Source organism: Moschus berezovskii, chromosome 1 (genome assembly GCF_049115385.1).
Source record: "Moschus berezovskii isolate FMDL1 chromosome 1, NW_MosBer_1.0, whole genome shotgun sequence".
In the NCBI taxonomy this organism is placed as follows: domain Eukaryota; kingdom Metazoa; phylum Chordata; class Mammalia; order Artiodactyla; family Moschidae; genus Moschus; species Moschus berezovskii.
Window position 1 is genome coordinate 73,839,960 of NC_142460.1, and position 13,129 is coordinate 73,853,088.

The 13,129-nt window shown below is 36.1% G+C and overlaps 1 protein-coding gene across 1 annotated transcript in view; it reads right to left on the bottom strand.

The window, feature by feature from the left end:
- Positions 1 to 5,017: 5,017 nt before the first annotated feature.
- Positions 5,018 to 13,129, bottom strand: part of IFT57 (intraflagellar transport 57) — a 74,216-nt gene continuing 66,104 nt past the window's right edge. The window contains exons 7-11 of the mRNA XM_055419439.2: positions 12,140 to 12,211; positions 10,686 to 10,817; positions 9,312 to 9,374; positions 7,180 to 7,246; positions 5,018 to 6,183 (exon numbers count right to left, since the gene is read on the bottom strand). Of these exons, the coding sequence (XP_055275414.2) occupies positions 6,005 to 6,183; positions 7,180 to 7,246; positions 9,312 to 9,374; positions 10,686 to 10,817; positions 12,140 to 12,211 (513 nt within the window). The 3' untranslated portion in view covers positions 5,018 to 6,004. The remainder of the gene's footprint in view (positions 6,184 to 7,179; positions 7,247 to 9,311; positions 9,375 to 10,685; positions 10,818 to 12,139; positions 12,212 to 13,129) is intronic.

Consider the following 13,129-nt stretch of genomic DNA (forward strand, 5'->3'; position numbering starts at 1 on the left):
GGGTAGTGTCATCTGCATATCTGAGGTTATTGATATTTCTCCCGGCAAACTTGATTCCAGCTTGTGCTTCTTCCAGCCCAGCGTTCCTCATGATGTACTCTGCATATAAGTTAAATAAGCAGGGTGACAATATACAACCTTGACGTACACCTTTTCCTATTTGGAACCAGTCTGTTGTTCCATGTACAGTTCTGACTGTTGCTTCCTGACCTGCATACAGGTTTCAACAAACCAGTAAATCCAAAATTGTTTTTACCCTGTGAAAGACCATGCCACCTTTTCAAATATAAAGTTTTAGGAATTATGACTTGGTTGTTGGGCGAATTCAGTTTTTAAAAAGGTGAAGCTTTGACAATGATTGCTATTTGACTACAAAATAGGGAGGATCCTTTCTAACTACTTCAATCACATTGTTATAATGAAGACTGCTTTAAAGAAAACACAAAAAGCATTTCAGGCTGGCAGAAAAGAATTTTAAGAAGAAAAGCATTTGGGCATTTAATCCTAGGTTCTCTATAAAGGTTCCTAAATCCTTAAAGTCTACTGACCCTCAGCATTCAAACCCATGCTTGTTAACCATCCACGTCACGCAGAAGAGTTTTGAATCAGAGAATTACATGTTTTCTCATCTTCCTTCACAGATCCACCTATTCTAATGAAAGGTTGGAAAATAATCTAAGATTTGTGCACTGATTTTTCATACCCGTTTACCTAAATCTACATTCTTAAAGAGTATTCTTGGTGAAGAGGGACTGCTGTTATATTATTTGTTAAAAAAAAAAAGAAAAAGAAAAGGAACTACATTTGCTGCTTGCAGATTCACAATGTAGATGAGAAGTCCTGAAGGAAATGAAACTTGTTTAATGTTTCTCAAATTTACTGGTTATAGAAACATTTGCTTGTATTTAAACTCATGGGAAATTCTGACCTAGGTTAATTAAGAGGGCAGTAGAGAAACAGTTCCTTAGAGGTGTCTGAAAGTTGTTCCTACTTCATCAATGAACAAATGATTATGTAAGTTTAAGACATGTTCAATGGGACATATAATTTTATTAGAGAGGTCATACGATTCACACAAGTTGCCTGTTTGGATCAAAGGGAGTCTTACTTAATACAAAGCATATCATTTCCAAGAACCATCATTTTTTAACTTTATACTTTGAAATAATTTCAAATTTATAGAAAAGTTCTAAAAATGTACAGTGGATTTCTATATATTTCTATATATTATTCTCTCAAATCTCAAAATGTTAACAGTTAACCATATTTTAAAAATCATTCTCCTTTTCTATATGTGTGTGAATATACAAACACACACAAGTATACATTTTTTCCCCTGAACCATTTGAGAGCAAGTTGCTGACATGATGCTTCTTTGCCTCCAAATACTTGTGTGTATTGCTAAAACAAAGGACATCCTTTTATATAAGTACAGTACAAATATCAAAAAATAATGTTAACACTATTATCCAGCCTACCGCTCTTAATCTTACCTGTCTCAGTATTGTCCTTTTCTAACAAATAAAGGTGGTTTTTTTTGGCCCAGTATTCAGTCTTGAATCGTTCATTGCATATAATTATGTCTCTTTCACCTCCTTTAATCTGGAGCAATTCCTCAGTCTGTTTTTCATGAACTTGTAATTTTTTAAAAAAATTTCACAGCCTCTCGATTTTTTTTAAATTTATTTTTAATTGTAGGATTATTGCTCTACCATGTTGTGCTGGCTTCTGCCATACAGCAGTGTGAGTCAGCCACAAGTACACTTTTTTGAAGAACAGAGGCCATTTTGTAAAACATCCCTCCATTGGATTTGTCTGATGTTTTCTCATGACTATTAACAGATTCAAGTCATACACTTTCAGGAATGTGTGCTCTTTTCAGGAGAAACATGATATCTATTTGGTTCACTGCTGGTAACGTTAACTTTTGATCCCTTAAAGTGATATATCCCAGGTTTCTCCACTGTCATGATTTTTCTCTCTGTAAAATATTTTATGGGCTTTGAGATTATGTAAATACTCAGTTTTTCATTAAATTTTCACCTACTAGTTTTAGCAATTGTCAAGAAATGGCAACCCACTCCAGTATTCGTGCCTAGAAAATTCCATGGACAGAGGAGCCTGGTGGACTGCAATCCATGGGGTCACAAAGAGTCAGACACAACTTAGTGACTAGACAACAACAACGTATATAAAGAAGTAATTTGAGGCCAGTTCAAATTACCAGTAATATTGTGCCATTTTCCCAACATGCTTTGGAAATGCTTATTTCATTCTTTGTGTTTCATTTGGGTAATTATTAAGAAAAGTTAATTCTTCAAATGTTTACTATTATTATTATTATATGATCAGTGGTCTTTTTTTTCCCTTTTTGGCCACGCCATGTGTCATTTGAGATCTTGGTTCTTGACCAGGCATTAAGCCCATGCCCTCTGCAGTGGAAGTGTGGAATCCTAATCACTGGAACACCAGGAAATTCCCTGATTAGTGATCTTTTTTTCCTCCATCAAATTCCTTATTTGCTACTCAAGATATCATTGAACGATAATTAGCTATTATCCAAATTTGTCTCTCAATTTTCTGCTTGAAGAGTACTTTTCTTTCTTGACTATTTAAAAAGTCCCAGCAGAAGTGGAGACCTTTCTTCTCCCCTCCTTCCTGTGTATCCTTTCTCAGCCATTCTGGGAAGGAACACAATTTATTCAGTTAACCTTCTTGTTCACAACTTGATGAGTGGGCCTTGATTCTATTACTATGACTTGTAAACCTCAGATGATGGTTAGCAGTTTTTAGTAATAAAGTATTTTTTTAATTAAAATATGTACAATATAGTTTTAAAAGACAATGTTATTGCAGACAATAGAGACTACAGTTTATTGTGAGCATAATCTTTACATGCTCTGGGAAACTAAAAAATTCATGTGATATACTTGTTATTCACTTTATGGCGGTAGCCTGGGATTGAACCTGCAGTATCTCTGAGATACACCGGCATGGCAGTTGCCAGATGGTGATTTCTAAATGCCATATTTCTTTTACTTTAGCTGTTATTGTACTGTGAGGAGGACCCTTCTCTTCTGCAATTGATTCATTTATCTCTACCTGTATGGACTCATAGCTTGTTGTTTTATTCTCTGGGTTATAATTTATTACTATAATTATTTGTTTTGATGCTCAGTTGTCCCAGATTGGCTAGTATGATATTCTACAGTCTACGTCCTTTAGCCATAGCCCCATCATTTCTTTGCACATGTCGTTACTATCTGGCAAAGAATTCCAGGCTCATCTGTGCTTTCCCTGCCCCAGACCAGGAATTAGTAATTTTTCTAAGAAACCTGTTTTTGTTTTTTTTTCGTTAAGTAGAAAATTTAGAAACCAAGATCTGAGTGCTAGGTATTCTCATTGCTATTGTACTGTCACTGTTTCTGACCCTCTTAGAGGACAGAACTAGTAAACACACGTATATATGTATTTGTACTTCTATATCTATAAATATTTATATTTTCAATTAATCTAAATGTATGAAAAATCCATGAGTTCATACTAATGCTGCCAATTCCAATCCTGAACCTATGATTTATAATTATCTTGAAACTGTGTCAGATCTCAGACTTGATAACATGAATCTGCTGTAGAATAGGACCTGCAATATACTCGGGAACTGCGCAATACATCTACCCATTCACTTACTCACACCCTATGTGCCAGGACCTGGTTAGGAACACAGAAACAAGGAAGATTTTCTTCTTATCTTCAAGCAGGTCAATCTATTAGAGTCGATGGAGGAAAAAATAATGACAGTATAGTACAATAAGTTCTGTTATTCACAGGGCTCTATGGGAACTGAGAGGAGGACCACCTCGCCCAACCTGAGTAAGCTGGATTATTTCAAAGGAAGTGAAAATAGGTTGCTTACACTAGTTATTGGAAGAGTTCTTAGATTATTGCATTTGAATGAAATGAAGAGTGTACTTTGTTTCTGAGTAAAAGAACATTTTATGGAGAGCTCTCATTTATCTAGAAGGGGTCTCTGCATTGATTGAATTCGTCACATTACTACTTAGCCATGACAATACCTATGCAAATAAGTTCCAGGAAACTGCTGTTAGTTTGTGGGTCCAAAAGTTAGGTTTTGGTCTTTCTGCTCTGCACCTCCCAATGACCATAAAGGAAGGGAAAATTGTAGGACTTTGTTTCAAACTACCTATTATCCCAAATTAAATAAACTGACTTTGCCATTGTATTGACTGCCACCCTCTTGAGTAATGGGCTTGATAGCTCAGCTAGTAAAGAATCTGCCTGCAACAAGGGAGACCTGGGTTTGATCCCTGGGTTGGGAAGATCCCTTGGAGAAGGGAAAGGCTACCCACTCCAGTATTCTGGCCTGGAGAATTCCATGGACTGTACAGTCCATGAGGTCACAAGAGTCACACAGGACTGAGCGACTTTCACTTTCACTCTTGAGTAAAAGAATAGTTTATGCATACTGATTTATCTAAATGTAATCTTAAACTCCCGGAGAAGGCAATGGCAAGCCACTCCAGTACTCTTGCCTAGAAAATCCCATAGACGGAGGAGCCTGGTAGGCTGCAGTCCATGGGGTCGCTAAGGGTCAGACACGACTGAGCGACTTTACTTTCACTTTTCACTTTCACACACTGGAGAAGGAAATGGCAACCCACTCCAGTGTTCTTGCCTGGAGAATCCCAGGGACGGGGGAGCCTGGTGGGCTTCCGTCTATGGGGTCACACAGAGTCGGACACGACTGAATTGACTTAGCAGCAGCAGCAGCAATCTTAAACTAGAAAGTTTGAAAGAAAAAAATTTGTGTGTATGAGGGTATATATATGGAAAGTAAAGGCTAAAAAAAAATGCAGGGTGGAAGTAAAATAATAGAATGGCAAATAAGAAGGGGATTTTATTATTTTTTTCATATATATATATATGCACACACACACATATAGTATTCTAATCAAAACTTATCACTAGATCCTTTTTTTCCCCCTTATTTTCAAAAAATAAGTGTGGGCTATCTTCTGGTTTGAGCACATCTCATCAGTTTCCCCCAGTTCCAAGTCTGGTCACTCTCATATTGCTTATGTCACCAATTTAGAAATCCCAGATGAGAAAGCTGCTCAGTAAGATGTGTCAGTAAAGACTGCCAGTACCAGGAGGCTGATTGTGACATGATTTGCTATCCTTCCTTCTGCTACAAAATGAATCTTCAGTATACCTGATACCACAGAAAAAAAGTAGAACTGAGAAATGTATACACCTTTTTATTCACTATAGGAACTGAGAAATGTATACACCTTTTTATTCACTATAGGAACATAATCAAATATGACTGAAATATTTATTTTTTATCAGGGAACCTTAGATCACAGTAGATATAAAATCAGTTTAGTCATGAAATGGTCATGGTAAATAATAAACTTCAAATGTTAATAAAGATACTGAAGTTTTATTCTTATGCTTTTTTTTAAAAAAACGTAATTTTAGGTAACCATAAAGTTGAGGCAAGGGTAGTTTGGAATTTTGGAAGGAATTCCCAGCCATTGCCGGCTGCAACTGGGAGCAGAAAACACTTGAGATCACTGTGTGTGTATCAAACGGAAAGGGCCGGCTTGTGCCAAAGGTCCATGTGCTGACAGCAGCAGCAGCACCTGCAGAAAGCATGGGTCCTACCCACTCTGCACCATGTTCCTCTCCCTCAAATGCAAGGACCCGTAAGAACAGTGAGCCACCAGGTCAGGGCTTTACTACATGTAATGACTAGTGAAAGCTGCTTTGAAAGTGAGAATTTTAAATTCCTTTATTAAATATTGTATTCAATTCAAAGGTTTTGACCATCCATAATCATCATGATACAATATGTGTGTACATATGTAAAAAAATACCCATCAACATGCTTTAAGAGGAATAACTGCTTTGTAATCTTTGCAACATGAAATATGATTTTCTATAAAAAAACAATCATCAGAAGCATGAAAAATGGTATGTTTTAATAAGAGCCTATTGCAGATTCTGGAATGATTGTAGCATGCATGTCTCTTGTCATGTTGGACTTTTCCTTCAGTTTTGACTGGAGTAATGTATGTTCCACAACACCGATTCTAATGTCCATCTGAACGGTTTCTTGCTTCAGCTTTGTTAAGCTCTGTTTAATCTTCACCAGAGGAGCTGCAGAATGAAAATAACATGGAATAAAAATTTTCATTTGGAGTATCAGTTTATTACAGAATGGTATGACATTTTCCTCACTTTGTCTTAAGCCAAAAATAGGGTTAAAAACATCGCCAACAATTTACTGACATTCACACAGTTTTTCTGTGGCATTTTAAACACCTGAAATTTCTAGGCTGGGAAATGATGTAGCATTTGATGTACTGAGGCTGAACTTCTTTTCTAGAGGAAGAGTTGCTAAAGGGGTATATAACGATTTCTTCAGTATTTTTTGATGGGCTAGTAGTATATTTGTCTAAGGAAAAAAGGATACTATGGGAGAAAGGATATTAAAAAAGGGGTATAAAGGGAAGAAAGAATTACTTTGAGACACAGCTAATGGGCTCATTGAAACATACTGCAAACCCTTTATACATCACCTTTTGAAAGATCACTCAGTATATACCATTAGAACTCTAAAATCTTTCTAGAACATAGAAAGGCCTTTGGGCAATCACCACCAGGCCATGTCAAAGTAACTAGCTCACAATGGAGGATGATTACTGTCGGAATATTAATTCTTCCCTATCTGACCCTTGCCCATCAGGCCTACTGGGGGTGAGTGAAAAAGGGAGTCATCACATCACCACCTACACTGAGTGTTTTTGTACAATAAAATGGAATGATGAATCTCACTGGATGAAAACAGAACAAAATATTGCTTTTTTAAACAGGCATATCAAAGTGTATATTTAAATATTTTCTACCCTATTTCTGAACAGATATAGTTTGAATAAAATCCTGAATGATAGTAAAAAATGACTCTTCTCAGCTCATTTATAAGGAGAACAGTATACTGATTATCAGACATCATTTTTGTACCATGTACCCCTCCTTCAAACAAATTCTTTTTAAAAGGAGACTTCCTATTTATTAATACCTTCTTAAAAATACATTTCTTAAGGAGAGACACCTCTTTTGCTCATTTTTTTCTTAAAATTAGTGTGTACTTACCACCATCGGTCATACTGCTGCCTTTTTCTTCCATTTCTTGTTTCACCTTTTCTAGTTCTTCTGTAACCTTTCATTGAAAACGAGTTCTCATGAGCACTGCATTTTAAAGAAACTTCCAAATTTTTGAATGATATATTAAGACAAATAATTCAGACGTAGTAGCAGTATCCTGGACATAATTTGAACAATAAGATAAAGTATGCAGACATGCTAAGCTTTTTATCTTCTAAGCGTGCTCCTATTGTTAAACGTCACCAAATTACTGTCTCATTAACTGTCTCAAACATGATAGAATAAAAAAGATCTAAGTTGTTTTTTTAAGGCATTAGGCATTCAAGCCTTGCAGTTATCTCACAGCATCTACCATGCAAGTCTCCAATGACTAGTTATTAATTAAAATACCATAAACATCCTAAAGGCTTTACGAATTCTAAAGATTTACTAGGTATCTTTCTTAATATTATAGTTTTGTAAGAGAATATGCCACCTCTTTCTCTATAGGACACTAAAAATAACATTTATGCCATATGGCTATATGTAAAAATATTCTAACTGCTTTATCCAAACCATGAACTCCAAGAGGCATACTGTGCTGCTATGCTGGCCCTTATATACACTCTACATTATACTCAAAATTGTACTATAGTGTCTGTTATTAGCAAAATTCCAAACTAGCATTAATATTGGTAGAAACTATCATCTTTAAAAAACTGAAAAATTTTTGATACAATCTAGAACCAAACCATAATTATTGTAACTTAGTAGTCTTTATTTTTTATCATACTGGTGAGTAAAAACTTCCTTGGGAATAAAGTGCACATCCAAGTAAAGCAAATTAATTTTGTTCAGGCATCTGAAATGTTACAACTGGGGATAACTACATACTCTGAAAGAACTAAATGGTTCCCTGGACTCCCTTCCAGTGTTAATTTACCTAACGTAAGTGAGCTTTAGTTCTGTATAATGTTTTATCTGCCTATAAGCACCACAGGACTAGAGTCTAAATATTTATAAAGTAATATTTTTATTATTTCAAAATAATTATTTATTCCTCAAATAGTCTCCAGAAAAAAAGCTTAATTCTACTGTATAGAAATGTGTGTGTGTGCGCGCTCTGTTTGCTCAGTCGTGTCAGACTCTTTGTGACCCCATGGACTATACCCCACTCTGTCCATAGGATTCGCCAGGCAAGAATACTGAAGTGGGTTGCCATTTCCTTCTCCAGGGACCTTCCCGACCCAGGTATTGAAACCGCATCTCCTGTGTCTCCTGCACTGGCAGGTGGATTCTTTACAGCTGAGCCACCTAGGAAGCACACTATACAGAAAAGTTTGTAACAATTATACTTGAGTGTATCCAAAGATAGTCTTAGACTTTAGCCCCACACTGGCTACTGAACTTGTCAGGTCTTTTTTCCTCTCAGCTCTTCAGTGAGAAGTGGGAGTATGTATTATTAATATATATATATATACACACACACATATTTAAAGGTAAGACCTAATACATAATATATAATACATGTATTATTCATATAACTAATATATATTAGGTCTTCTGTCTCTTGCAAAATGATGAAAGTAAATGCAACAATGTATGTAAACATTCTAAAAAGTCTTCTTTTTAGACTATTCTAAAAATAGTCTAAAAATCCCTTCTAAAAAGTCTTTAGAAGGGAGAGGGTTAAATGCTTGTCTCAATTTGTGGACAGAGAAATAGGATCACATACCAGTTATCAACAACAATCACTAAAAAAAAATTATATCTTAAATACTAACATTAAAATTTACTGTAGACATTTAAGTAAATACTTTACTCTTCTATATGTTAATTATAATTATTATATTTTTAAAAAGATTAAGGAAGGTTATAAACGTGCTAATATTATCAGTATGTTTTATGTTACATTTAGTAAAACAATTTTAGGCATATGTGGAAATAAGTAGGTATATAAATACCTAACTGATTCACTGAAAAGAAAATTTAGGGATTTTTCTCCTGAAGAAAAGGATTTAGAGCCACAGGAAGCAATTACTAAAGTAAATAACCATGGCTGTAGCAGTATTAAACCATTGATGGCTGTCAACAGCAGGGCCCTGGTGACAGGTGAGAATTTGGGTGAACACAGTGTGTACCTCAGACAGGAGTCTGGTCCTTTCAGTTACTCCACCGTTTCCCTGCTGGTAACGCTCCCTTGCCTGAGGGAAAAAACATTTTGTTTAATGGCAAAATCAAAACAAGCAGATTACTTAAATATGACCTCTTTGTATTTACAATTTCTGCATATCATTTTATGACAACCCCCTTCCTTGTCTGTGAATACATTTGTGAAAAGTGACATTTTAACAGCAGCTATTTTAATGTCCCTAATAGGCACCATGTATTTAATGAAAACACTATATAGGGTGAACTACCTTAATCATCATATACTGACTGTGTAACCAGGGCCACAATTCACAATAAAAATTTGTCCTCAGCCATTCCTAAACAGTTTAGACAATGGCTCTTGGTTGATCTAATCTGCCTGCTATGCAGAGAAAACTCGTTCTCAAAAACAATAGAACATCAGAATCAGTAATTAGTAAGATTTAACAAGCAGTATGACAATATAGAATATATTCTAGGTAACTAATTTAACAATTATTTAGTGTCAGTGTTTGAGAGATACAGGGTGGCTTTAATCAGAGACTTTTTACAGCATTTTAAAAGTAAAAATATCCATGAATACATGTGTATATGTGTGAACAGTTAATTAAACAAACAATAAAAAATGTGAAGGTTAGTTTCTGCTTCGTCTTTGAGAACTCCTAAAAGTATTAATACAGAAGTATCTCCAGTTTATTTCCATTCTTTTCTCCTTCTAACCTTGTCTGCCTTCAACTGAATCAGTAAGTGTTCTTAGCGGTCTTCCTCAACGTCAGGAAAGTGGGGAGCATAAATCCCAGAGGAAAGCTGTTAGATCCCTACTGCTGGAACAAAGCATAGCTGCTTTCAAAGGATGAAGGTTTTTATTTTATTTTTGGTTGAAATTCTAAAACTTTGAAAGGATCAAAAAATTTGCTCATTTAATTAATTAAACCACTGTCTTTGAATGTGTCTTGCTTTCACATTCCTTATTATGTGGTTGTAAGCCATTATGGCAAGGCTGTCTTTTCTCCCTGACACATGTAAATGCATACTCTTCTTCTTCCTCCTACTCAGACAGTAAATTAACAGCAGACTTAGAGACAAAACCAGGTGTCCTGACACTCTGTTCCTTTTCTAAGGAATATATGACTTCTTTTACTTCAGTCAGATGAAGAAATGCATTTTAAAGACTCCTAGGATGTCATTTCTATCACACGTAAAATGGAGCTGACAAGTTCCATTTGCTTCCTAATGCAGGCCGGAATTATTGTGCTGCTGTCCGTGAAAAGTCCTGCATGACCCTCTAGAAGAGAAGTGCTGCGTCAAGTTTAGGGCTCAGAGTCATGAACTGGAATGAGCCCCAGATGTCACTCCTCAGTTACCTCACTCAGTTGGGCTTGAGCCGCGCGATACTCCTGAACCAAGTGCTCGAGCTGACTGTTGATGTACTTTTCTCGGCTGCCAATCTTTTCCAGAGTCCTACTAATTTCATTATGAAGTTTGTCCAAAAATCCCTAGAAATTTCATGACATTTTAATAGGCAAAGAACGCATAAATATGTTTTTCCAAAGTAGTTTTAAATGGGTTAAAACTCCCTCTGTTCAGCCCACAAATTCTTAGTTACAAATGAAAAAGACAAAACAGTTTGAAATTTTCAGTAACAAAAAAGTCTGCAAGGAGAATTATTTTAGTCACACTTTACAGAATGTTAAAATTAAAAAGCACCTGGTAGTGTTAGTTGATTTATTTGTCCTTATGCAAATCCAAAATGTATGTGAGTGGAATTTGCTTTAAAGTCCACAATCAAAGTAGGTAAGGGAATAACATGATTTTCTTATAAACACAATTCAAAGATGACTGGAATATTGCAGCTGGAAGTAGATCATTAAGTTTATAGCTCTAGTCTGCAGTGACATCATTGGGTGACACAAAAAAGATGCCAGTTTTGAGTGGTATCCAGAGGGAAAAAGGGGTTGTATAGCAGATTCATACTTTGGCATGAGCAATCTTGCTATGATTAAATTGTGTTTTCCGAAATTAATATGTTGATGCCTTCCTTTCCCCCCCCTCCCCTCAAGTGACTGTATTGGAGCCTTTTAGGGGGTGATTTTGATTAAATGAGGTCATCAGAGTGGAGCTCACAGAACTGGTGTTGTTATAATATGAGGAAGAGACAGCACGGCTCTCTTTCCCCATGTGAACACACAGCGAGTAAGTGGCTGCATATGAGCCAGGAAGAGAGCCCTCATTACAACCTGGTCATGCTGGCATCCTGATATCAGACTTCTAGCCTCTGGAACTGTGGGAAAATAAACTTACACTGTTCAAACCAAACCAAACCAAACTTATAGCTCCAGTCTGGGAACCAGAACCTTACTCCAGCTTAGCTTCCTTGTGGTAGTCTCCAAAAGTCCATATTACTGGCAAGGCAGCAAGCCTGGAAACTGTAGGCTCTAGGCATTGCTGGCCTGGTGCTCTGTTAATTCTTTGAGATTCAAAGAGGAAAGAATGATGAAATGATTCTAACACACCTACATATATAAATAAACTATACCTAAAGTATGCAATAAACTATATATATATATTGCATAAAGTATGCAACATATATATATATATATATATATATATATATATATATACACATACACACACCTTTTAAATAGTTACTTTTCTTTAGTTGGTTTAAATCTTAGGGCTGTTGAAATATAATATGGTATATTTGATCAGTAAACTCCTCAAGGGTAAGGACTGGGCCATTTTTCTTCCATGTTTTCCCTTAACAGGTACTTCACAGATGAATAAATGGACTCAGACTCATCTGAAGTAACTCACATACCTTGGTTTCCTTTAGAGCAGATTCAATCCCACTTTTGTGCTGGTGCATTTGGTCAACATGGATTCTCCAATCCTATAGGGATAAGAGCATAGAGGAACAAGTAAAAAAATACATTTTCTTCTTTCTTCTACTTTTTTGAAGCTGTATTCTTTATTTTAATTACTTTGGTTGCTGCTCTGTTTCAGGTAGGAGAGGCCTATATATAGCTTGCAATCAGATTATAAAGAAATATGTGTAGAGCACTTCAGGATAAAAGGTTCTAAATAAATGTAAATTATTTTATGTGTTCACAGAGTGATGTCTGACAATTTGAATATAAATTATCCCTGCACTGCTGGTGGTTAATATTTATGACTACCCATCAAAATGGAAAAAAAAAACTAATTACTAGAAAAGAAATACTTGTTTAAACAGTAACAATTACGTATAACAGAAGCAACTCCGGAATCAAGTTTTTGTTCAGTTGCTAAGTCATGTCCAACTTTTTGTGACTCCATGGACTGCAGCACGCCAGGCTTCCCCATTCTTCACCATCTCCCAGAGTCTGCTCAAACTTATGTCCACTGAGTCGGTGATGCCATGGACCATCTTGTCCTCTATTGCCCCCTTCTCCTCTTGCCTTCAATCTTTTCCAGCATCAGGGTTTTATACAATTAATTGGCTCTTCACATCAGGTGGCCAAAGTATTGGAGCTTCAGCTTCAGCATCAGTCCTTCCAAAGAATATTCAGGGTTGATTTCTCTTAGGATTGACTGGTTGGATTTCCTTGCAGTCCAAGGACTCCCAAGTCTTCTCCAGCACCACAGTTCAAAAGCATCAATTCTTTGGAAGTCAGCATTCTTCATGGTCCAACTCTCACAACTACACGACTACTGGAAAAATCACAGCTTTGACTAGATGTACCTTTGTCAGCAAAGTGATGTCTGGGCTTTTTAATATGCTGTCTAGGTTTGTAATAGCTTTTCTTCCAAGGAAGAAATGTCCTAATTT